At 43.9% G+C, this 23562-nt stretch overlaps 1 protein-coding gene across 1 annotated transcript in view; it reads left to right on the plus strand.

The window, feature by feature from the left end:
• Positions 1–23562, plus strand: part of TG (thyroglobulin) — a gene marked incomplete at its 5' end in the record, with an annotated part of 481401 nt that overhangs the window by 139335 nt on the left and 318504 nt on the right. Inside the window, 3 exons of the mRNA XM_082259019.1 lie at positions 2118–2233; positions 5871–5979; positions 7605–7802. Of these exons, the coding sequence (XP_082115145.1) occupies positions 2118–2233; positions 5871–5979; positions 7605–7802 (423 nt within the window). The remainder of the gene's footprint in view (positions 1–2117; positions 2234–5870; positions 5980–7604; positions 7803–23562) is intronic.

The following is a 23562-nucleotide window of genomic DNA, read 5'->3' on the forward strand; positions in this document are numbered from 1 at the left end:
TGCTGTGATCCGACTTCCTGTTAGAGGGTGGCTACATTACTACATACTGTACACTGGGACCATGGAGAAGGGACGTAGCCACCCTCTCTTAACCACTTAAGCCCCGGAAGATTTTACCCCCTTTCTGACCAGGGGGTATTTTGCGATTCGGCACTGCGTGACTTTAACGGACAATTGCGCGGTCGTGCAATGCTGTACCTAAACGAATTTGGCGTCCTTTTTTTCCCACAGATAGAGCTTTCTTTTGGTGGTATTTGATCACCTCTGCGATTTTTTGATCATGCGCAATAATCAAAAAAAGAGGGACAATTTTGCAAAAATAACAATATTTTCACATTTTTTTATATGAAATTCCCCCAAAAAAATGTAAAAATCAAATTCTTGACCAATTTGTTTTCTGCTACCTATGTTTGGTAAAAAAAAATCACAATAAGTGTATTTTGATTGGTTTGCGCAAAAGCTATTGCGTTTACTAACTAAGGGAAAGATTTTTGTCATTTTTCTTTAAACGAGTAATGGCGGCGATCTGCGATTTTTTTTTGCGGGACTGCGACATTGCGGCGGACAGATCGGACCCTTGACTGACATTTTTGACACTTTTGGGGTTACCAGTGACATTACTACAGTAATCAGTGCTATACATATGCACTGTTACTGTAAAAATGACACTGGCAGGGAAGGGGTTAACTTTATTAGAGATGCAGTGACTATGTGTGTCCCTAGCGGCGTGCTTCTAACTGTGATTGGATGTGGCTGTGTGTGTAACAGCACAGATCTACGGTCCTACATAGCAGGACTGTATGATCTGTGCTTTTACACAGGGAAGAATGACAGGCGGCTGTGTTTACATTAGCCGCCTGCCTTTCTCCCTTCACAGTGGACGATCGCGAGTGACCGGCGGACATCAGGTCTGCCGGTCACACGCTCGGAGGTGTCCGTGAACGAGCTGAGGCGGGAGCGCGCCTCTGGCGGCTCACGCTCGCCCCCTATTGGCTTCCAGGCTACTGACGTACCAGTACGTCACTTTGCCTATATATATTTTGTGTTAGGATATTTAATATTGTATTATTATTTATTTTTAAGGGTTAGGGGTTATTTATTTATTATTACATAGTATTCATTTATTGCATTTATTTATTATGTATTTATGAATATTTTATTTATTTGTGTATTTTTTTTACATTTATTTATTTATTATTTTTATTATTATTAATAATATTACTATGAGTATTAGTACTATTACTATTAACACCCTAACCCTAACAAAAAATAAATCATAAATAATTATAGGAGAATACATAAAACATTAACCCCAATCCCTAATCCTAACCTAACCTTAACTCTAACCCTTTACCCCAGGGGTAGGCAACTTTAAAGAGGTGGAGATCTACCTGGGCAACACAAGTCCAAGATTACTGGGCAAAGTGTCGCCCAGTGCCACCTTCTCACACCTAATTTAAACCTCTAATTGCTGTATTACAATGTCGCAATCACCTGCATTGCACGGCAATCATTGTTTTTAAATCAGGTGATGAAGGGCCAACAAATTGCCTCCTCACCACCTGTCAACACACACTCAGATCGCTTTTCAGAGGAGTGGCAGTGTCTTGCTGCACTTTTGAAAGAGCCCTTAGTTGCATTCAGCAGCGGCACCCTTAGTACATGTTCACATGTAAAGTCGGGGGGGGGGGGGGGGTGGTAAAACAGCAGGATATAATAGATGTCTATGGCTAAGCACAGCAAACCCGCAGGAAAGCTGTAGGTACACCGTACTGCACCCGCGGTGTGGGTAAACCGCAGCACATAAGTGTAAAAAAGCAGCCCTATACTATTATACCCCGTGCATTGCTTTACACTGACCTGAAGAGGTGGAGTGCAGTTGGTATCCGCCCATCTCAGGAGCAAGCAAGAGAGGGTGGCTACCTTCCTACATACAGTGGGACCATGGAGAATGAACGTAGCCACCCTCTAACAGGAAGTCAGATCCCAGTAGTATATAAAAAAAAAAGGAATTGGAGATTTGCAGGAAGCTGAGAAGAAACAAGTTGTAAAGCAGCTCAAATTAGCAAAGTGCATTATAAATACCTGCTGTATTTTGGTAACTTTTATAATTTCAGATTGCGCAAAAGACGAATCATGTGACTATATTGCGGTATCTGGCAATGGCACCGGGGTGATCTGTGAGCAGTATAAGGGAGAAGGATCAAATATCATCTGTTCCACCACTAATCAGGTATTACCATTGGTATTAATTCTAGCAAAAAAAGGCTGTGAAGGGGAATTCTGAAGCCAGGGCCGGCCTTAGGTGTTCAGGCGCCCTGTGCGAGCTAATCCTGTGGCGCCCCCCCCGAGCACGCATTTTCTTGCACCTTTTTTGCACTTTATTTTACTTTTCTTTTTTATGATCACTAATAACTTAGCCCCCCTTACATCAGAGACCCCCCACACAGAGCCCCCCTTACATCAGAGACCCCCACGCAAAGCCCCCCTTAATTTAGAGCCCCCCTACATCAGAGAGCCCCCCACACAGCCCCCCTTACATCAGAGACTCCCCCACACAGAGCCCCCCTCACATCAGAGACCCCACACACAGAGCCCCTTTACATCAGAGAGCCCCCCTTACATCACAGACCCCCCACACACAGAGCCCCCTTACATCAGAGAGCCCCCCTTACATCACAGACCCCCCACACAAAGCCCCCTTACATCAGAGTCCCCCCCCACACAGAGCCCCCCACATCACAGACCCCCCACACAAAGCCCCCTTACATCAGAGCCCCCCCCCACACACAGAGCCCCCCTTACATCAGAGAGCCCCCCTTATATCACAGACCCCCCACACAAAGCCCCCTTACATGAGAGCCCCCCCCACACACACAAAGCCCCCCACATCAGAGAGCCCCCTTACATCACAGACCCCCACACAAAGCCCCCTTACATAAGAGCCCCCCCCACTGAGCCCCCCACATCAGAGAGCCCCTCTTACATCACAGACCCCCCACACAAAGCCCCCTTACATCAGAGCCCCCCACACAGAGCCCCCGGGGTTAACACAGGCCGCGGCCGCAGGAGGTAAGCGGCGGCCGCGGCCTGTGTTAACCCTGTCCAGGCCGCGGTCGCCGCGTACCTCCCACTGTGCGGCCTGATCTTCTGTGAGCTGTGATGGCCGCACGGCGCCCCTGTTGCCCATGGCGCCCTGTGCGGCCGCACAGCTCGCACACCCCAAAGGCCGGCCCTGTCTGAAGCCCTGTACACACTGGCAGAATGTTGGGAGACATTTGCCGGTTCAAAACAACATTTTGCCCATGTGTATGTCTATCTGCCCATGTGTATGTCTATCTGCCCATGCTTACAGTGGAGATCAAAGTTTGGGCACCCCAGGTAAAAATTTGTATTAATGTGCATAAAGAAGCCAAGGAACTATGGAAAAATCTCCAAAAGGCATCAAATTACAGACTAGACATTCTTATAATATGTCAACAAAAGTCCGATTTTATTTCCATCATTTACACTTTCAAAATTACAGAATCCAAAAAAATGGCGTCTACAAAAGTTTGGGCACCCTGCAGAGTTAATATCTTGTACTGCCCCCTTTGGCAAGTATCACAGCTTGTAAACGCTTTTTTGTAGCCAGCCAAGAGTCTTTCAATTCTTGTTTGAGGTATCTTTGCCCATTCTTCCTTACAAAAGTCTTCCAGTTCTTTGAGATTTCTGGGCTGTCTGTCACTCACTGCTCTTTTAAGGTCTATCCATAGATTTTCAATTATGTTGAGGTCAGGAGATTGTGAAGGCCATGGCAAAACCTTCAGTTTACGCCTCTGGATGTAATCCCCCGTGGATTTTGAGGTGTGTTTAGGATCATTATCCATTTGTAGAAGCCATCCTCTCTTTAACTTCAGCTTTTTCACAGATGGCATCAAGTTACCAATTTCAAGTGTAATTTCTTCAGTGTTATCACATGAAAGATATAATAAAAGATTTACAAAAATGTGAGGGGTGTACTCACTTTTGTGAGATACTGTACATGGGTCCAAGCTGTAAAAATTTGTCATACCTAGACTTCAGTTTTTAAGCAAACTCTAAGTTGTCCAAATTGAACAATCTAGTGCATATGCTGTAAAAGCATGCTCCTATAAGGTACCTTCTCTTATCTTCACCATGCTCCCTGCTACACACATATCCAGTTGATCCAGAGGAAGGTGAAAATAAACCCCAGCAAACATGATCTTATTTGCTACAAGAGGGGAAAAAAATTCCTTCCTGATCCCCCGAGAGGCAATCGGATATTCCCTGGATCAACTTTACCTATAAATGTTAGTCCCCATTTATGTACACCCAGGAAAGAATCCAGGCCTTTTTTTAAAGCAATCTAGTGAGCTGGCCAGAACCACCTCTGGAGGGAGTCTATTCCACATTTTCACAGCTCTTACGGTGAAGAAACCTTTCCATATTTGGAGACAAAATCTGCTTTCCTCTAGACGTAAAGAGTGCCCCCTTGTCCTCTGTGATGACCTTAAAGTGAACAACTCAACACCAAGTTCACTATATGGACCCCCTTATGTATTTATACATGGTGATCGTATCCCCCCTTAATCTCCTCTTCTCAAGAGAGAATAAATTCAGTTCCTTGATCTTTTCTCATAGCTGAGCTCCTCCATGCCTCTTATCAGTGTGGTTGCCCTTCTCGGCACTTTCTCCAGTTCCCCGATATCCTTTTTAAGAACTGGTGCCCAAAACTGAATTGCATATTGCAGATGAGCTCTTACTAATGATTTGTACAGGGGCAAAATTATATTTCTCTCTCTGATATCCATGCCTCTGTTAATACAAGAAAGGACTTTGCCAAAAAGAGCTCTTGTACTTTTTCAAGTTATATAGGTGAAAAGCAACACAGTGCTCAGGTGTGAACAGACCCATTAAGGAGAATGAGATTTTTCATTGTGAACATTGTTGCACTTTGAGAATCCAGCAGCAAAATGCATCCAGTGTAAATGGAGCCTAAGCCCAGGTTCAAACTGCTCCGACTGAAGTTGCGGGCAAACTGACTTTTCCCGCAACTTCAGTCTGACTTTGATCCAACTTAATGTGACTTTTTACACTCTATGGCAGTGTTGGAAAACCTTGGCACCCCAGATGTTTTGGAACTACAATTCCCATGATGCTCCACTACACTGCAAAGCAGAGCTGCTGTTAGAAATCATGGGGCCCCATACAGCCTACCTGACAGCCCCCCTCCCGAATTCATTAAGACAATATTTTTACTAAAAATACACTAAAATCACTATTAGCAGACATTGGGGGGGGGGGGGGGGGATAAGAAGCAGGCAGAACAGAGGGGTTTTCGGTGTCAGAGAAGCAATTACAGGAGCAATGCCCTGTGTCTGTGTCTGAAAGCTGGCAGGAGGGGGAGCTTTCAGCTGCTGCGGAGAGCCGCACAAGGCTTCCTTCTGTAATTTTCCCTCTGCCCAACTGCACAGATTCTCTGTGCTGTTGGGGCCCCCTGTGTGCCTGGGCCCCCTCCAGGAGGACTGGTGGTCCGCCCCCCCCCTATCAGCGGCCCTGCTGAAGAGTGCATGAGCATCATGGGAAATGTAGTTCCAAAATATGTGGGGTGCCAAGGTTCCCCATCACTGCTCTATGGCATTAAAGTCGGAACAAAGTAGTGCAGGAACCTTTTCAGATGTCAGAGTGGCTTGTGTCAGGTCAGTTAGGACGGCTCTCATAGGAAAACGTTTAATTTGACGTGTCATGCAACTTGTGCTCTCACAGGTTGGATCCCATGTCGCACCAGTGTGAACCGGATCTTATTGTGAAAATATGGTACAGCAAACAAGTAAACAAATCACAATGTATACATCAACCTCTTTCAGGTTCAGACTGCTCTGGGGAACTCTGCCGCCACCAGTATGGAGGGACTCAACTGCCAGCATAAAGTCAGACTGACCTCTATAGAAGACATAAGCGTGTACAGAAAGAAAGGTCAGCTTCACTCTCACAACTCTCTTATCATATCTGTCTTCTGTTCATCTCAATCTAATTTTATTTTTGTATTTTCTGAGTCTCTCATCAGTAGTGGAAAGCATATAAAATTTTCTTTTTTAGACAGCGACTCAACTATCACAAAGCTGTCGTGTGAACTGTGTCGAGGGTGTCCAGTTTAACCACTTCCCGACCACCCGCCGCCTTTTTACTGCGTCAGGGTGGCTCTCCTGCGCAAACCGATGTAGGTCTACGTCGGTTATGCGTGGGAAGCTAGGGGGCGAAGGTGCGCGCCGCCGGCAGCGCGCTCCCACCCCCACTCATCAGTGGGGGCTCCGATTGAAACCTGAGCGCCAGTTTACACTCTTGCGGCTGCGGCGATCGCATGTAATATCGGAGCGCACTGCTCCTTCATTACATGCGATCAGCTGTGCGGTGCGAATTCAGCCATACACTTTGTATGGCTAAATTCGCACCGCACCCGCACAAAAGTCGCAAATGACCCTTTTTTTCAGCTGCATCAGGATCGGATCGCACAGTGGTTCACACTTGTGCGATCCGATCCTGTGCGAACTGTAAAGATCGCACTGCGATATGCGATCAAACTGGGGGTGTCGTTAACATTTCATTGACACCCCCAGCGTATCGCATATGGCAGTGTGAACTGCCAAGGGTGTGTTTTTGCGATGCGGGAACAGGCTGCGAATTCGCAGCCTTCCCACATTGCATAAGTGTGACCCGACACTGACACCTGCGATCGCTCCCCGCTGAGAGAGAAGAACGGTCAGCTGTTGTAAACACAACCGACCGTTCTTCTCCCTGGAATGATCACAGAGCGCCTGTGATCCTTCTATATAGGAACACAGGTCTCTGTGATCATTTCACAAGCCACGCCCCCCCCACAGTTAGAATCACTTCCCTAGGTTCACATTTAACCTATTGATCACCCCTGGGTTAACCCCTTCCCTGCCAGTGTCATTATTACAGTAACAGTGCATATTTTTAGCACTGATTACTGTAGTAATGTCACTGTTCCCCCCCAAAAGTGTCAAAAATGTCAGTTAGGGCTCCGATGCAATGTCGCCGTCCCACTAAAAACCGCAGATCGCCGCCATTAATAGTAAAAAAATAAATAAATAAAAAAGACATAAATCTTTCCCCTAGTTTGTAGACGCGATAACTTTTGCGCAAACCAATTAAAACACGCTTATTGCGATCTTTTTTTTACCAAAAATATATAGCAGAATACAAATTGGCCAAGAACGATATAAAAAATTGATTTTTACATTTTTTTTGGGAATGTTATATAGCAGAATGTGAAAAATATTGTTTTTTTTCCAGAATTGTCGCTCTTTGTTTGTTTATAGCGCAAACAAATAAAATCGCACCGGTGATCAAATACCACCAAAAGGAAGCTCTATTTGTGGGGAAAAAAGAAAATAAATGTTATTTAGGTACAGCGTCACAAGGCTGCGCAATTGTCCGTTAAAGTAATGCCGTGCCGAATCGCAAAAAATGGCCTGGTCATTTAGGGGGCAAATCCTTCCGGTCCAGAAGTGGTTAATGAAACAACAAAACTGCGACACCCTAATGGGAAGCTAATTTCAACTTCTTTTTTCACACAGGAGAAGAATTTCCTTCCACCGGTCACAGAGACTTTAAGCGCACTGACTTTGGGAACGCTCTTTCCGGTGTGTATAGTGCTACTCTTTTCCCAGGAGGTGGCGCCAGTTTAACAGATGGGTATTATGTCTGTCGTCAGATGTGTGAACAGAATGCCTGCTGCACTGGCTTCATATTGAGCAAGATCATATTAAATAAAGGTAAGAGCACCAGTTCCATTGTATAAGACTTAACTACTTCCAGTTCGGGCCTTTTCTGGCACTTATTGTTTACATGTAACAATCAGTATTTTTTTTACTAGACAATTACTTAGAACCCAAACAAATGGTTACTGCCCACAACTGTAAGGCCTCTTTCACACGGCCGCTCCGTTTTCTTTGTCCGCTGCAACACTTTTTTTTTTTACGGACACGGATGACCGGTCCGTATGTCCGCATATCATCCCATCCGTTTGCGGATGATATACGGACATAATGTTAGTCTATGGGATTGCGGATATCAGAGGATGACACCGCTGACATCCGATTTTGCATAATTTCCGTTTTTTTAAAGGAGGAAAAATAGGGTTCTGTTCCGTTCCAAAAAACGGAACAGAACTGAAAGGACGCAAATCGGATGTCAGCGGATGGTCATCCGCTGACATCCGCAATCCCATTGACATGTATTATGTCCGTATATCACCCGCAAATGGATGGGGTGATAAACGGACATACGGAACGTCCGTGTGAAAGAGCCCTAACTGGTTTCTGCAGCATTACTTAGAACCCCCCCAACATTATATATTAAAGCAGAGGCCCTAGAGAATAAATTGGTGGGTTTTGCAATTTTTTATGTCACACGGTATTTGCGCAGCGATTTTTTAAGCACAATTTTTTTTCTCGGAAAAATACATTTTTGGAATTTTGGAATGCAAAAAACACACAGAACATAATTCAATTTTTTTATTTTTGTAAAATATTAAAAATATAGTTATGTTGAATAAAAAGATATCAAACATGTCATGCTTTAAAATTGCACACGACCGTGCGACGATGACAAACTACATACATTTCACTATTCATAGGTGACGCTTTTAAAACCTTTACAGGTTACCACTTTAGATTTACAGAGGAGGTCTAGTGCTAGAATAACTGCCCATGATATGACATTCGTGGTAATACCTCACATGTGTGGGACGATCACTGTTTGCGTTCTTGCAGGACCAAAGCGTCCGTTCCCCTTTGCATGCAAACACAGGAGGACGGGGGCACTTTTACTTTTTTTTTTTTTCTTTTAATTATTTATTTATTTTTATTTTTTATTTTCACACTGTTGCTTTAATTTGTTTATTTTTGATCACTTTTATTGCTGTCACATGTGACAGGTCCTCTTTATGGGGGGATCCGGGATCTATAAGGGCCGGTTCACACTGAGGCGATCCGACTTCGAGGGGCGACCTGCGCTGTGCACCTCGACTTCGGCACGACTTGCAGGGACTTCACATAATGGAAGTCTATGCAAGTTGCTCCCAGGTCGCCCCGAAGTAGTACAGGACCCTTTTTCTAAGTCGGAGCGACTTGTGTCGCTCCTATTAGAATGGCGAGCGACCGACCGCGACTTGTCAGGCTGACAAGTCGCCTGACAAGTTGCGCTAGTCTGAATGGGGTCTAAGACCCCAAATCCCTCCTCTGTCCTTAAAAGCATTCAAAACACCAAGATTGGTGTTTCTGAATGCTTTTGATTTTTTAAAAATGGCGCAGATGATTTCCGAGTGATGTCATATCATTGCTTCTGGATTACTATTACAAACAGCCGATCAAAGCCGATCCCAGCTTTGCTTGGCTGTCCAGCCAGCTGGCTTGGGTAGGCTAGTGGATTAGGTCTCTTGGTGGGACAGAAGAACCCCAGAGAGCCAAGGAAGGAGGGGGATGTCCCCTCCTTGTAATAGCAATTGAGCGGCTGGTGAGCTGCTCTGATTGCTATTACAAGAAGGCTGACCCCCAGCTCTAAAAACAAAAAAGCAATACCAGGTTGATGCCTGCAGCTGCACCCATCATCGCGGTAAAACCACCCAAAATCCAGTGACGTATGGGTACCTGGATGGATGGGAAGTGGCTAAAGCTGAACTCCGAGCACAAAAACTTAAATCAAATAGATTTCTCAGTAAGTTCAAAGTATATCATCATACTTTGTGTGCCTCAAATGCCTCTGCAAACAAGAAATGACCTTGTAAAAGTAGCAGTGACATCATCATGGGCTATACATAGCCTGTGTAGAGAGCAGAGCTGTGGGAGGGGCCCATCAGGCTCCACCCACTACAGGCTGCCAACAGAAAACTGCAGGAGGGGGCGGAGACAAGACCAGTCACCCTGCACAAGGAGAGGGAGCAGCAGTGAGCGGTCTTTTATTACAGAAAGGAAAAGTCTTACAATGGATTACTGCACAGATCTGGAAGACATGCACAAAGCACTCCAAGAATCAAGAAGAATACACATGATGAATGGATTTAGACAAATTTTAATTATCCCGGAGTTCAGCTTTAAAGCTGAACACCAGGAAAAATAAAAATGTTTCTGGCAGTGGGGCTGTCTGCGCACTGCAAGGGTTAATTGCTTGCTCACTTAGGTCCAGGTTGCTGTGAAAAGCACTTTTAATTACCCGATTCTCCCCTCCTGTAGGCTCCCTTCATGTTGTAAGAGCGCTCCCTGCAGTCTCTTCTCCCCTATGCTCCAGCAGGTCCTCTGACTTTATCAAGTTTAATGCAAAGCCCATAGTCTTGCACTAAAGGTGAGGACACTAAGGGGCAGTCTACTGCTGGAACATAGGGCAGAAGAGGAGAACGCCGGCTGCCCGGAAAGTGGAGGAATTGGGTAAATCAAAATGCTTCCACGGCCCCCTAGAACCAATTGAGCATTTAACCGCTGAAATGTGAGCGCAGCTCCACCGCAAGGGAGCATTTTTGTTCTCCCCGGAGATAGGCTTTGATGATGTACAAAGTACATGAAACCACCATAATGTACGAAAACCACCATAATGCACAAAAACCACCATAATGCACAAAAACCACAGCAACCAGTCAATAAATCTGTCACTGATCTGACTGCACTTTGCAAACCATCTTTGCTTTTGGTGTCAACTATCAAAGGCGATTTCCACTCTGTGTGTAGATACATTCATAAAAATTAAAAGTATACCGCATTAAAGTGGAGTTCCGTTTTTTTTTTTTTTAATACCCCCCAAACAGTGACCCACCGACCTTCATATATCCTCTAATCCTGTTTTATACAGTTAAATAAGAGTTAGGCAATCATAAAATCTTACTTTATATAATCTGTGCAGAGCGCTGCCATCTTCGTCCGGGTTAGCCGAGTCCGCAGTGGGGAAATGTCTGCCCTGCTTCATGCTTCTAGAGGGAGGAGGCCGGTGAATCCAGCGCGAAATCTCGCGCATGCCCAGTACTATGCGATCGCCATAGTATGTGTTTCCGCCTAACATGGAGTCATTTCATGTTTGGAAATAACGCGATGAGAGGAGCGGCCGGCCGTCTATGTCACTGCCCATTGCATCCTGGGAGCGACGAGTAAAAGCTCCCAGGACGCATTGCGGGACAGGAAGTGACGGCGCGGGCCGCGGCCAAGGAAGGAGGAAGTTGAAGTAAAGGTGGGTATATTATCTTCTGAAATAAGGTAAGTAAAAAAAAAAAAAAAAGCCGGGAATATCCATTTCTTTTACAGGGGACAATAAGGAAGCGGATGCCATAAAATCTAAAGTAAAGATTTTGTGGCCGGAACTCCGCTTTAAGTAGCTCTCCATGTAAACCATTTTCCATAATTAAAACGTAGATTAATTTATTTAAAAAAAATAAAAAATCAGCACGAGGGATGGTACTTACATAGAATGAGAAGTGTCCCTTGTGCTGGTGGCTTCTGTTTTGGCTGTCTGGCTGCTTTGTTGAAATCTTCCATCTTCTGCCCCTCTGGATACCCCTGCAGCTGCGATCTTCCAATGCTGTGGGGATAATCTAAACTGCTGGACCTGTCACAAGCACTTGTCAAAAGTTTTTTTACCGCCCTTCCCACCCCAACCCCTTCCTCCATTCATAAAAGCTGTATTATTGATTCCTTAATGAACAGTGCTCTATGGATGGAGGACAGGCAGGTCCACTTCCTTCATTTGTAGAGTGCTTTTCATTGCAGGAAGCAATAGTACAGCTTTATGAATGGAGGTAGAAAGGGCAGGTGTAGTTGACAATGTATTTTCTGAAGGGGGCCCATTCTGAGTCAGTGACCTCCTGTGTTCACTAAGCTGCAAGACAGCAGAGCAGTCACTCGGCATGGGACCCAGAAGCTAGTGGAGATCACAGTAGAAACAGTACATACCACAGTGATTTCCAGCCCAATGGAGGTCCCACACAGTTAATGGCACACACGTACTTACATCCAAACTGTAAAAATTGCCAGTACACAGGGGAATAATGGAAATCCAGATACAATGTGGACCTGAGGAGACAAGATGGACAGTAAGTGCCGGTTCACACTGTTCCAACTTGTCAGGCGACTTGGTCGCCTGACAAGTCGTGCTCCATTCTGTGCAATTGTAACCGTTCTAATAGGAACGACTCAAATCGCTCCGACTTAGAAAAAGGTTCCTGCACTACTTTTGGCCGAAGTCGGAGCGACTTGCATTGACTTCCATTATGTGAAGTCAGTGCAAGCCGCGACGAAGTCGCGGTGCACGGCGACTTCATTAAGTCGCCCCGACGTCGTGTCGCCATAGTGTGGACCAACTCTTAATGTGATGGTGCTACATCAGAGATAACGGTATATTCCACCAAGACACACATTGAGCAGTGATCTTACGTGATGTCAGATGGCAACAATATATATCAACATAAAGGCCTACATTAGGAAAATAACTTATTTCTATTTGCACATTGTGTTCACCTAGAAAGAATTACAGTGGCATAGCTCGTAATAGTTTGTTACATTCAATTGGACTTGTTCTGTAAAATTGAAGATATTTCGCAGCTTCTTCAAGCCACTTTGTCAGCTCCAAATGTGAGGATTCTTATTTATCCAGGACATGGGATAGCTAGTAGTAGTTGTTCACATTCAACCAGATTTGTTCTGTAATTCTGAATACATTTCATAGTTACATAGTTACATAATAGGTGAGGTTGAATAAAGACAATAGTCCATCCAGTTCAACCTGTGTAGGTGTGTGTGGCTGCAATCATCTCACATAACCCTGAATGTTCTGATCCTTGAGATGTATGTCTAAGAGTCTTTCGAAAGCCACCATACTTCCCGCAGAAACCACCTCTTGTGGTAGAGAATTCCACAATCTTGTAGCCCTAACAGTAAAGAACCCCCCACGTTGCCTGAGGTTAAAACGCTTCTCCTCTAATCGCATTGTATGCCCTCGAGTCCTCATGCAATCCCTTCGACTGAACAGCTTTTTTTCTAAGCTGAGATCCCCATTGAGATATTTAAAAATTGCTATCATGTCCCCCCTCAAGCTTCTCCAAGTTCCAACTGCATGTGAGGCTTGTATAAGCTATGAAATGTCTTCTACATTGCAGAACAAGTTCAGTTGAATGGGATTATCTACTACTAGCTATACCTTGACCTGGATAAATGAGAACCCTCACAGTTGGAACTGAAGAAGTGGTTTGGAGGAGCCTTGAAATGTCTTCAACATTACAGAGCAAGTCCAGTTGAATGTGACCAACTACTACTAAATATATCAAGACCTGGATAAATGAGAAACCTCACAGTGGGAAATGAAAAAGTAGCTTGGATAAGCTATGAAATGTCTTCAACATTACAGAACATAAAACAATATATGTAATCTGCGCAATCAGTACACTCTAGAACAAGGGTCTCCAAACTTTCTAAACAAAGGGCCATTTTACTGTACTGTCCTTCAGGCTTTAGAGGGACCAGACTGTGACTTAAGGAGTAGAAAATGTCCTGGCATTGGGAACAATGTCCCATCATTGTCCTCATCACTGGTGTTTGTGAGAAGAATAGTGCCCCATCATTACCGTCAGTGGGAGGAATAGTGCCCCATTATTAGTTCAGTGAAAGGAATAGGGATCTATCATTGGTGTCAGTGGGAGGAATAGTGCCCCATCATTGGTGTCAGCGGGAGGAATAGTGCCCCATCATTGGTGTCAGCGGGAGGAATAGTGCCCCATCATTGGTGTCAGTGGGAGGAATAGTGCCCCATCATTGGTGTCAGCGGGAGGAATAGTGCCCCATCATTGGTGTCAGTGGGAGGAATAAGGCCCCATCATTGGTGTCAGAGGGAGGAATAGTGCCCCATCATTGGTGTCAGCAGGAGGAATAAGGCCCCATCATTGGTGTCAAGGAGAGGAATAGTGCCCCATCATTGGTGTCAGCGGGAGGAATAAGGCCCCATCATTGGTGTCAGTGGGAGGAATAGGGCCCCATCATTGTTGTCAGTGGGAGGAATAAGGCCCCATCATTGGTGTCAGTGGGAGGAATAGGGCCCCATCATTGGTGTCAGTGTGAGGAATAGTGTCACATCATTGGTGTCAGTGGGAGGAATAGTGTCACATTATTGTTAGTGAGAGGAATAGTGCCCCACTGTTGGTGTCAGTGGCAAGAATTATGCCCCATTGGTAATGTAAGTTGAGGGGAAAAGTGTCCCAAGGGCCGGATAAGGGCAAGCAAAGGGTCACAGTTTGGAGACCACTGCTCTAGAATGATAACTAATAAAAATAAACCAAATCAAAAAATCTTTTGTTGTTGCTTTGCTAAAGCACTTTCATAGTGTTTTTCACCATAAAATGACCAATAAAAGTGATAACAGTGCAGCACAAAAACAGTTCACAAAAAGTTCATAAAAAAATGTCCATCAACACTGTGCTTTTCCAATCACATAAGTATTCTTTAAATACACTCTACTACTTAAAAAACACCAAACCTGCATAACCTCCTGTGCAACCTGGACCCTCACCTCCTTGCAAGACCCCTCAGATAAAATGAGGTCTAACAGCGCTTAAGGATGCCTCCCACTGAGGCTCTGTACACCTGATGACTCGTGATTCCTGGGCGGTTGGTGGTAAATAACACTCGCTCTATCCTCGTACAGATTAGTGGCATATGGAAAGCATAAAAACAGAGAACAAATAGTGCTCTCTGTATATACTCAGTATTTATTAAAAACAGAAGTAGCATAAAAACGCTCACATAAAAAACACAACACGTGTTGCCACTATGTATGCCACTAATCTGTACGAGGTGAGATCGAGTGTCATTTACCACCAACCGCCCAGGAACCTCGAGTCATGAGGTGTACAGAGCCCCAGTTTGAGGCATCCTTAAGTGCTGTTTTTTTGATTAAATAAGACCCATAAGTGCTCGGATCCCCCTTTTTTCATCCTTAAGTGCTGTTAGAACTCATTTTATGTGAGAGGTCTTGCAAGGAGGTGAGCAGCCAGTTTGCAAAGGATGTTATGCAGTTTTGGTGTTTTTTAAGAAGTAGAGTGACCTTTAACCACTTTACCACCGGAGGATTTTGCTGTCTTACGTCCAGGCCACTTTTTGCGATTCGGCGCTGTGCAACTTTAACTGACAATTGTGCGGTCGTGCGACGCCGTACCCAAATGTAATTTACGTCCTTTTTTTTCCCACAAACAGAGCTTTCTTTTGGTTGTATTTGATCACCTGTGCGATTTTTACTTTTTGCGCTTTAAACAAAAAAATAGCGTTTATTTTGAAAAAATAACAATATTTTAAACATTTTTTTATATGAAATTCCCCCCCAAAAAATGTAAAAATCTAAATTTTTTTAAATTTTTGGCCAATTTGTTTTCTGCTACCTATGTTTGGTAAAAAAAAATCACAAAAAGCGTATTTTGATGGGTTTGCGCAAAAGTTATTGCGTTTACTAACTAAGGAAAAGATTTCTGTCATTTTTGGTGTTTTTTTTTTAACGAGTAATGGCGGCGATCTGCGATTTTTTTTGCGGGACTGCGACATTGCGGCAGACAGATCGGACCCTTGACTGACATTTTTGACACTTTTGGGGGTACCAGTGACATTACTACAGTAATCAGTGCTATATATATGCACTGTTACTGTAAAAATGACACTGGCAGGGAAGGGGTTAATTTTATTGGAGAGGGAGGGGTTAATGTATGCCTGGTGCTTACTAACGTGTGTGGGGGGAGGTGACTGAGTGACACAGGGACAGATCGCAGGTTCAGCTATGCTGAACCCTGCAATCTGTCACTGTTTGTCACTTAGGAGATCCGCCCGTTCTGTTTACACAAGCGGGCGGATCTCCAAACTCGATTCCCCGACGATCGGGGAAGAGCAGCGGCGATCGCCGCCGCTTCTCCCCTGGCCCGACTCCCGCTGTGACTGAAAACAGCGGGAGCGCGCCTCCGGCGGCGCGCGAGTGCCGCCTACAAGGGGAGGAGTCCAGCGACGTAGGTCTACATTGCTGGACGGAATCGAGCCACTTTGCTGCAGTACAGTCAACGTGACTGGTCGGCAAGTGGTTAAAGAACGCTTTGGTGATTGGGATAGCACAGTGATGATGGACATATTTATGAACTTTTTGTGAACTGTTAGTTTTTGTGCTGCACTATTATCACTTTTATTTGTCATTTTATGTGTGGGGAAAAACACTATTAATGTGCTTTAGCAAGCAACAACAAAAGATTTTTTGATTTGGTGATTTGGTGTATTTAGTTATTGTTCCAGAGTAGTGGTCTCCGAACTGTGACCCTTTGCTTGCCCTCATCCGGACTGTTTTTGTGCTGCACTATTATCACTTTATTGAACATTACAGAAAAACTCAGTTGATTGTTACATAGTTAGTCAGGTTGAAAAAAGACACAAGTCCATCTGGCGCAACCAATAAAAAAAAAAAACGGTAAAGAAAACCCAAACATACAATCCCATATACACAATCCTATACCCGCAGTTGATCCAGAGGAAGGCGAAAAAACCTCTGCAAAGCATGATCCAATTTACTACAGCAGGGGAAAAAAATTCCTTCCTGATCCCCCAAGAGGCAATGGGATAGTCCCTGGATCAACTTTACCTATAAATATTAGTACCCACTTATATTAAGTACACCCAGAAAAGAATCCAGGCCTTTTTTAACCAGTTGCCGACTGCCTAATGCCGATCTACGTCGGCAGTCAGCCCCTCACAGGCAAAGTGACGTAGGGCTACGTCACTAGCTTGTGAGGGTCTAGGGAGCGAGCGCGCGCCCCTGGAGGCACGCTCCCGCGTGGTCACGGACCCCCCCGCGCGTGTGACCGGCGGACCCGATGTCCGCCGGTCACTCTGCGATCGGCGGGGGAGAGGGAGAAAGTCAGGCGGCTTGTGTAAACAAGCTGCCTGTCATTCTCCCCTGTGTATGAAGGATGATCATACGGTTCTACTATGTAGAACCGTTGATCACTCTTCATACATCTGAAGCCACAGCCAATCACAGTAGAAAACACGCCCCTAGGGACACACATAGCCCCTCCCTTTCAAAAAAAGTCAACCCCTTCACTGCCAGTGTATTTTTACAGTAACAGTGCATATGTATAGCACTGATTACTGTAGAAATGTCACTGGTAACCCCAAAAGTGTCAAAAATGTCAGTCAAGGGTCCGATCTGTCCGTCACAATGTCGCAGTACCGCAAAAAAAATCGCAGATCGCCGCCATTACGCGTTAAAAAAAAAAAACAACAAAAATGACAAAAATCTTTCCCTTTGTTAGTAAACGCGATAACTTTTGCGCAAACCAATCAAAATACGCTTTTTGCGATTTTTTTTTTACCAAACATATGTAGCATAAAACAAATTGGCCGAAAATGTTAAAAAATTTAGATTTTTACATTTTTTTGGGGGGGAATTTCATATAAAAAAATGTGAAAAATATTGTTATTTTTGCAAAATTTACGCTCTTTTTTTGTTTATAGCGCGTGATCAAAAAATCGCACAGGTGATCAAATACCACCAAAAGAAAGCTCTGTTTGTGGGAAAAAAAGGACGCCAAATTCATTTGAATACAGCGTCGCAAGACCGCGCAGTGCCGAATCGCAAAATACCCCCTGGTCAGGAAGGGGGTAAAATCTTCCGGGGCTTAAGTGGTTAAAGCAATCTATTGAGCTAGTCAGAACCACCTCTGGAGGGAGTCTATTCCACATTTTCACAGCTCTTACAGTGAAGAATCCTTTCCGTATTTGGAGACAAAATCTCTTTTCTTCTAGACATAAACAGTGCCTCCTTGTCCTCTGTGATGACCTTAAAATGAATAACTCCACACCAAGTTCACTATATGGACCCCTTATGTATTTATACATGGTGATCATATCCCCCCTTAATCTCCTCTTCTCAAGAGAGAATAAATTCACTTCCTCTTATATTTCTTCATAGCTGAGGTCCTCCATGCCTCTTATCAGTTTGGTTGCCCTTCTCTGCATTTTCTCCAGTTCCCTGATATCCTTTTTAAGAACTGGTGCCCAAAACTGAACTGCATATTCCAGATGAGGTCTTACTAATGATTTGTACAGGGGAAAAATTATATCACTCTCTCTGGAGTCCATGCCTCTGTTAATATAAGAAAGATCTTTGCTTTCTTTGCATGCTATTATTAAGCTTAAGGCCCGTACACACGTACCGATCGTCGGCATACAAACGTCGGTGGACGAAGGATCTGCCGATTGTACGCGTGTTAGTATGGTGCCTCCGACAGATGTCTGCGCACAATCCGCGGACAAAAGTCTTTCGTGCAAACATGAAAATATTTGTATGCCGACACCAGAACGGACGATTGTTCGCCTGTCAGTACACAATTCGGCCGACAGACCGCAGATTTGCAAGACTGGGCATGCTCAGAAAATAGAAAACACAGGGAAAGTTAACCATTACATGACATCACTTCTGCAGTCGGCGGACAAAATTCTTGTGCTGTCCTTGTGCTGTCTTTGCACTTTTCAGCAGACACCAACATCCCGGGGAGAAAAGAGGAACATTTGTAAGCCGACCATCGGTACGTGTGTACGGGGCTTTAGGATCTACCAGAACACCCAGATCCTTCTGCGCTATGGATTCCCCCAGTTCTACTCCCCTTAGTATGTATGATGCATGCATATTCTTAGCCCCAAAGTGCATAACTTTACATTTATCAACAATTGTGATTATCTACTACTAGCTGTACCATAACTAGGATAAATGAAAACCCTCACAATTGGAACTGAAGAAGTGGTTTGGAGAAGCCTTGAAATGTCTTCAACATTACAAAACAAATCCAGATGAATGTTACCAAACTACTATTAATTATACCATGACCTGCATAAATACGAACCCTCACAGATTACAGTGGCAGTTGTCACTGGTGTGGCCTTGTTTATCAACAAAGCTTCCTAATTATCATGCCATTTTTTTTTTTAAAAAGCATATTTTTCTAAAAAAGTCTAATTTTCAGTGAAATTTGGTAGAAGCCAAAAATTGTAATCCAATAGCAAAATCAAGTTCAGAAAACACTACTCCCATCCCTACTTTGTCATCTAGTGCCTGTGTGTGCTAACTCTTATTATTTTCCCAATATGTCACAGACAATACGTTCTTACATCTGGGAAATTTTAGCACTTGTTATTGTAAGCAAACAAATAAATGAATTGGAATAATAATGGGTAAAGGGCTATAAAAAAAAAGACTTTTATGTTAGTGCAGCAAATTTACCCAATAAAATGATACAACACTTGAATTAATTTTAAAAAACAACAGTCTACAAAGACTTCAAACGTGGCCTGAAATTTGTTGCTCTAGATCAATATCCGTATTGATATTTTCCTGGAAATCCAGTGGTGTCACATATGGGTGCAGATGATGTGTGTAAATTGCTTAATTAAAACATGCAATTATGAAAATGTGCTGCTGAATATGGAATATCCCCAAACATGTACAAGCTAATATAAAACTTGGATCCTATATAGAGAACTGGGATTTATAGGAATAACAGAGTATCATCTGCTCTCCTTATGGTATAGCACAGGAAATTTATTGATGAGAAATGTGTGCATTAGCAAGATACATGTGCATTCCACAGTGCTTTTGAAGAAGATAAAAATACTGAAATAATTAAACTGTATTTAGGTTCAAAATACACAGTAAACACCCAGAGAATGAAAATTTAGTTTAGAGGAAGATAATAACAAATGTGATGCATTGTATGGCCAAGGTTGGTCAACACATGGCTACCTATGTGAGCTTGTTGGCCATCCTATTCCAAAACCATTGACATCACCAAACGAATCGCTCTCTTCATTCCTCTCAAAATCTCCTGCTCTCTAGCTCCCTCATCACCACCTCCCATGCTCGCCTCCAGGACTTTACCAGAGCCTCTCCAATCCTATGGAACTCCCTACCCTTATCTGTCCGATTATCTCCTACTCTATTAGCTTTTAGACGATCTCTGAAAACCCTCCTCTTCAGAGAAGCCTATCCTACCCACACCTGACAACTGTACCTCCATTTTCTCCATCAGCCCATCCCCCACAGCTATTGCCTTTTGTTTCACTTGACCCCCCTTCTAGATTTTAAGCTCTAATGAGCAGGGCCCTCTAAATCCTCCTGTATTGAATTGTACTGTAACTGTATTGTCTTCCCTCATATTGTAAAGCGCTGCGCAAACTGTCGGCGCTATATAAATCCTGTATAATAATAATTAGTATGGAGTTGCCCCTCCTCCCTTATGGCTATAACAGCATGCATTCTTCTAGATAGGCTTTCCATAAGATATGTAAACCTGTTCACACAAATTCTTTTCAGACAATTCTATTCAGACAGACAGTACCACTGTTACATAGTTACATTCTAGGGATCGACCGATTATCGGCAAAGCCAATATATCAAGGGGCGATATGCACTTTCCCCGATATATCAGATTCGGCCACCAAGGTGGCCGATATTACTGATATTTTGGAAAGTGCTGCACCGAAGTGATGCCTGCAGCTAGAGGCATTACCCCAGTACCGGCGTCCATAGTCGACAATCGGCTGTCTTGTAATGACAACTGATGCGGCTGAGAAGCCGCTCGGCTTTCATTACAAGGAGCAGGAGGGGACGTCCCCCTTCCGCCGCCTTCCATGGCTCGCCCCGATGGGACTGGAGACCCGGGCAACCAGCCTGCACGGCCGCCGAAGACCCGATCAAAGCCGCATTCGGTTCTGATCGGGTCTCCATGCAAAAACCCCGGAAGAGATGTCATGACATCCCTTCCTGGGTACTGGCACCAGATTTAAAAAAATGACAGCATTCAAAACAGCCAAACTTGCCATTTTGAATGCTTTTAAGTGCAGAGGAGGGGTTTGGGGTCTTTTAGACCCCCAGATCCCTCCACAAGGGTACCTGTCAAGTAAAAAAAATGTAAAAGAAAATATATTTTTAAATGTATGAAAATATCGGCCCATATCAGCCGATACCGATATGCGATGACCAAAATATCAGTATCGGTATCGGCAATGAAAAAAACTATATCTGTCGATCCCTTTTACATAGTGGTTGAGGTTGAATAAAGACAATAGTCCATCCAGTTCAACCTGTGTAGGTGATCGTATTGTATGGCCTCGTGTCCTCTTACATTTCTTGCCACTGAATAGTTAATTTTCTATGCTAAGATCACCGCTAAGGTATTTGTAAATCGCTATCATGTCCCCTCTCAGGAGTCTCTTCTCCAGGGAGAATAAATCAAGCGCTTGTAAGCGCTCTTTATAATTCAGGTCTTCCAATCCCCTAATTCGTTTTGTTCCCCTTCTCTGGACTCTCTCCAGCTCCAACACATCCCTTCTGTTGCAGAAGACCTAGCGCAAAATTGGCTTTCCAATTCATTGCAAAAATGTTCAGTTGGGTTGAGGTCAGGGCTCTTTGAAGGCCACTCAACTTCCTCCATATCAAACGTATCAAACCATTTATTTATGAAGCCGACTTTATACACAGGGGGACAGTCATGATGGAACAGAAAAGAACCTTCCCCAAACTGTTACCACCAACAGTTGGCACCATAGAAGGACTAAGCATAGCCATGCCTGCCAGTGCCTCCGCAATTTTTTCATCATTGTCATTGTATACTCGGAGCTTGCACTTCTTTACCCTGAGCAGCCTAAAGATTTCTTACATTTGGCTCAGGACCCATGGTACAGAAGGGCAAGCTCCCAAGACTGTTACCAGGAGGTTGGAAACATACAAAAAGAAATTTTAGACATCTGTGCAAATCCAACCTTCTGTCAACAGTTTGAGGAGCTTGCACTTCTATATCATGGGTACCTCAATTTTAATGGGCCCTGAGACTAATGTTGCACGTAATATCTGAGCTACCCATGGTATAGAAATGTAAGCTCCATTTATACAATGACATTAATGGAAAAATTGCTTGGCACTGGCCAACATGGCCATGCTTTGTCCTTCTATGGTGCCAACTGTTGGTGGTAACAGTTTGGGGAAGGTTCTTTTCTGTTCCATCATGACTGTCCCGCTGTGTATAAAGCCGGCTTCATAAATAAATGGTTTGATACGTTTGATATGGAGGAAGTTGAGTGGCCTTCAAAGAGCCCTGACCTCAACCCAACTGAACATTTTTGCAATGAATTGGAAAGCCAATTTTGCGCTAGGTCTTCTGCAACAGAAGGGATGTGTTGGAGCTGGAGAGAGTCCAGAGAAGGGGAACAAAACGAATTAGGGGATTGGAAGACCTGAATTATAAAGAGCGCTTACAAGCGCTTTCCATGTTCAGTGTGAAAAGGGATTATAGGAGAAAATATAAAAGGTAACAGAGAGGAAGGATCAGCCCTGATTAGCATGGAGTTGTCTTAAAGTGGTGCTGCCATGTGAGGGAGTGCTATGCTCTAACTGCCATGGTTATTAGTTCAAGTCCTCAATACAGGCTACATTTTTTTCACATGGATATAAATGTAATACCACAGCACCATCTCTAAAACCAGAGAATTATAATAGGGAAGAATGCAAAGACAATGTCCATTATTGTTCAGTAAATTCCTTTTCCTATGGCTAATGGCAAATACATATATTCAACATGTATAGGTGCTATGTAGTTGTTTTTTCTAGGCTCAAGTGTTCACGTACTGTATAACTGTTTTGTGTAGATTCTAGTGTTTAAACCATATTGACTACTAGTGTCTATACCCTTACAAATCTAACTGGTCCATAAATTACAGATTTCAGACACTTCGGTTCAACTTGGGGAGAGGCGACATTAAAATGAACCTGTTTTACTTTGCATCGTTAGGACATGTGCACTCAGCAGACCATGTGATTTGGTGTTGTCTGAACCCCTAAAGTAGCATCACAGTATAATTTGTATAATTATTCAAGGGAAAGGATGGGGGGTAAGTTTTGGTAAGCTTGCCATTAGTACTGGAGATATCAAACTCATGATCTAAGCCATGCAAAGCAACAAACTAACTATGACAGTTTAAAAAAGTGCCTATTCTAGTTACTATGTGATCCACAAGCCTCGTAGAGCAGGCACAAAACTTCCTTTACCTCCCCTGATTGATCCACACCCACCTTCTTTTCTGTCTCACACGCTCCCTCTACCAGGCACTGCAGCTCACAGTAGGAGAGTTTCAGCAGCAGAGGCAGTGCTGTCAATCCAGATAGCAATGGGTAGGACTAGGTTTGGTCAGGTGCTGATTGACAAGCTACAGACTTATGAATCTGTGAAAGTGTGAAAACCATGCCCCGTGCAACATCTTCTACTCCTATTGAAGTACAAGCAGACACAGCCTATAAGTGGCAACTCTTCTCTGAATTCAGGAGCAGTGCAGCATTGTTGCCACACCATCACAGGAGGCTGAATTAGGTGAAGTACAGTATATCAATAGATATTTGTGGGATTTTGCAGGACGACCATGAGGAAACTATAAGTGCAGATGCATCCATAATTAAATGTTGTGTCCTTGAAAATGTCCTTTTTGTGGAAGG

Source organism: Pelophylax lessonae (genome assembly GCF_965119305.1).
Source record: "Pelophylax lessonae genome assembly, chromosome: 5".
Taxonomy (NCBI): domain Eukaryota; kingdom Metazoa; phylum Chordata; class Amphibia; order Anura; family Ranidae; genus Pelophylax; species Pelophylax lessonae.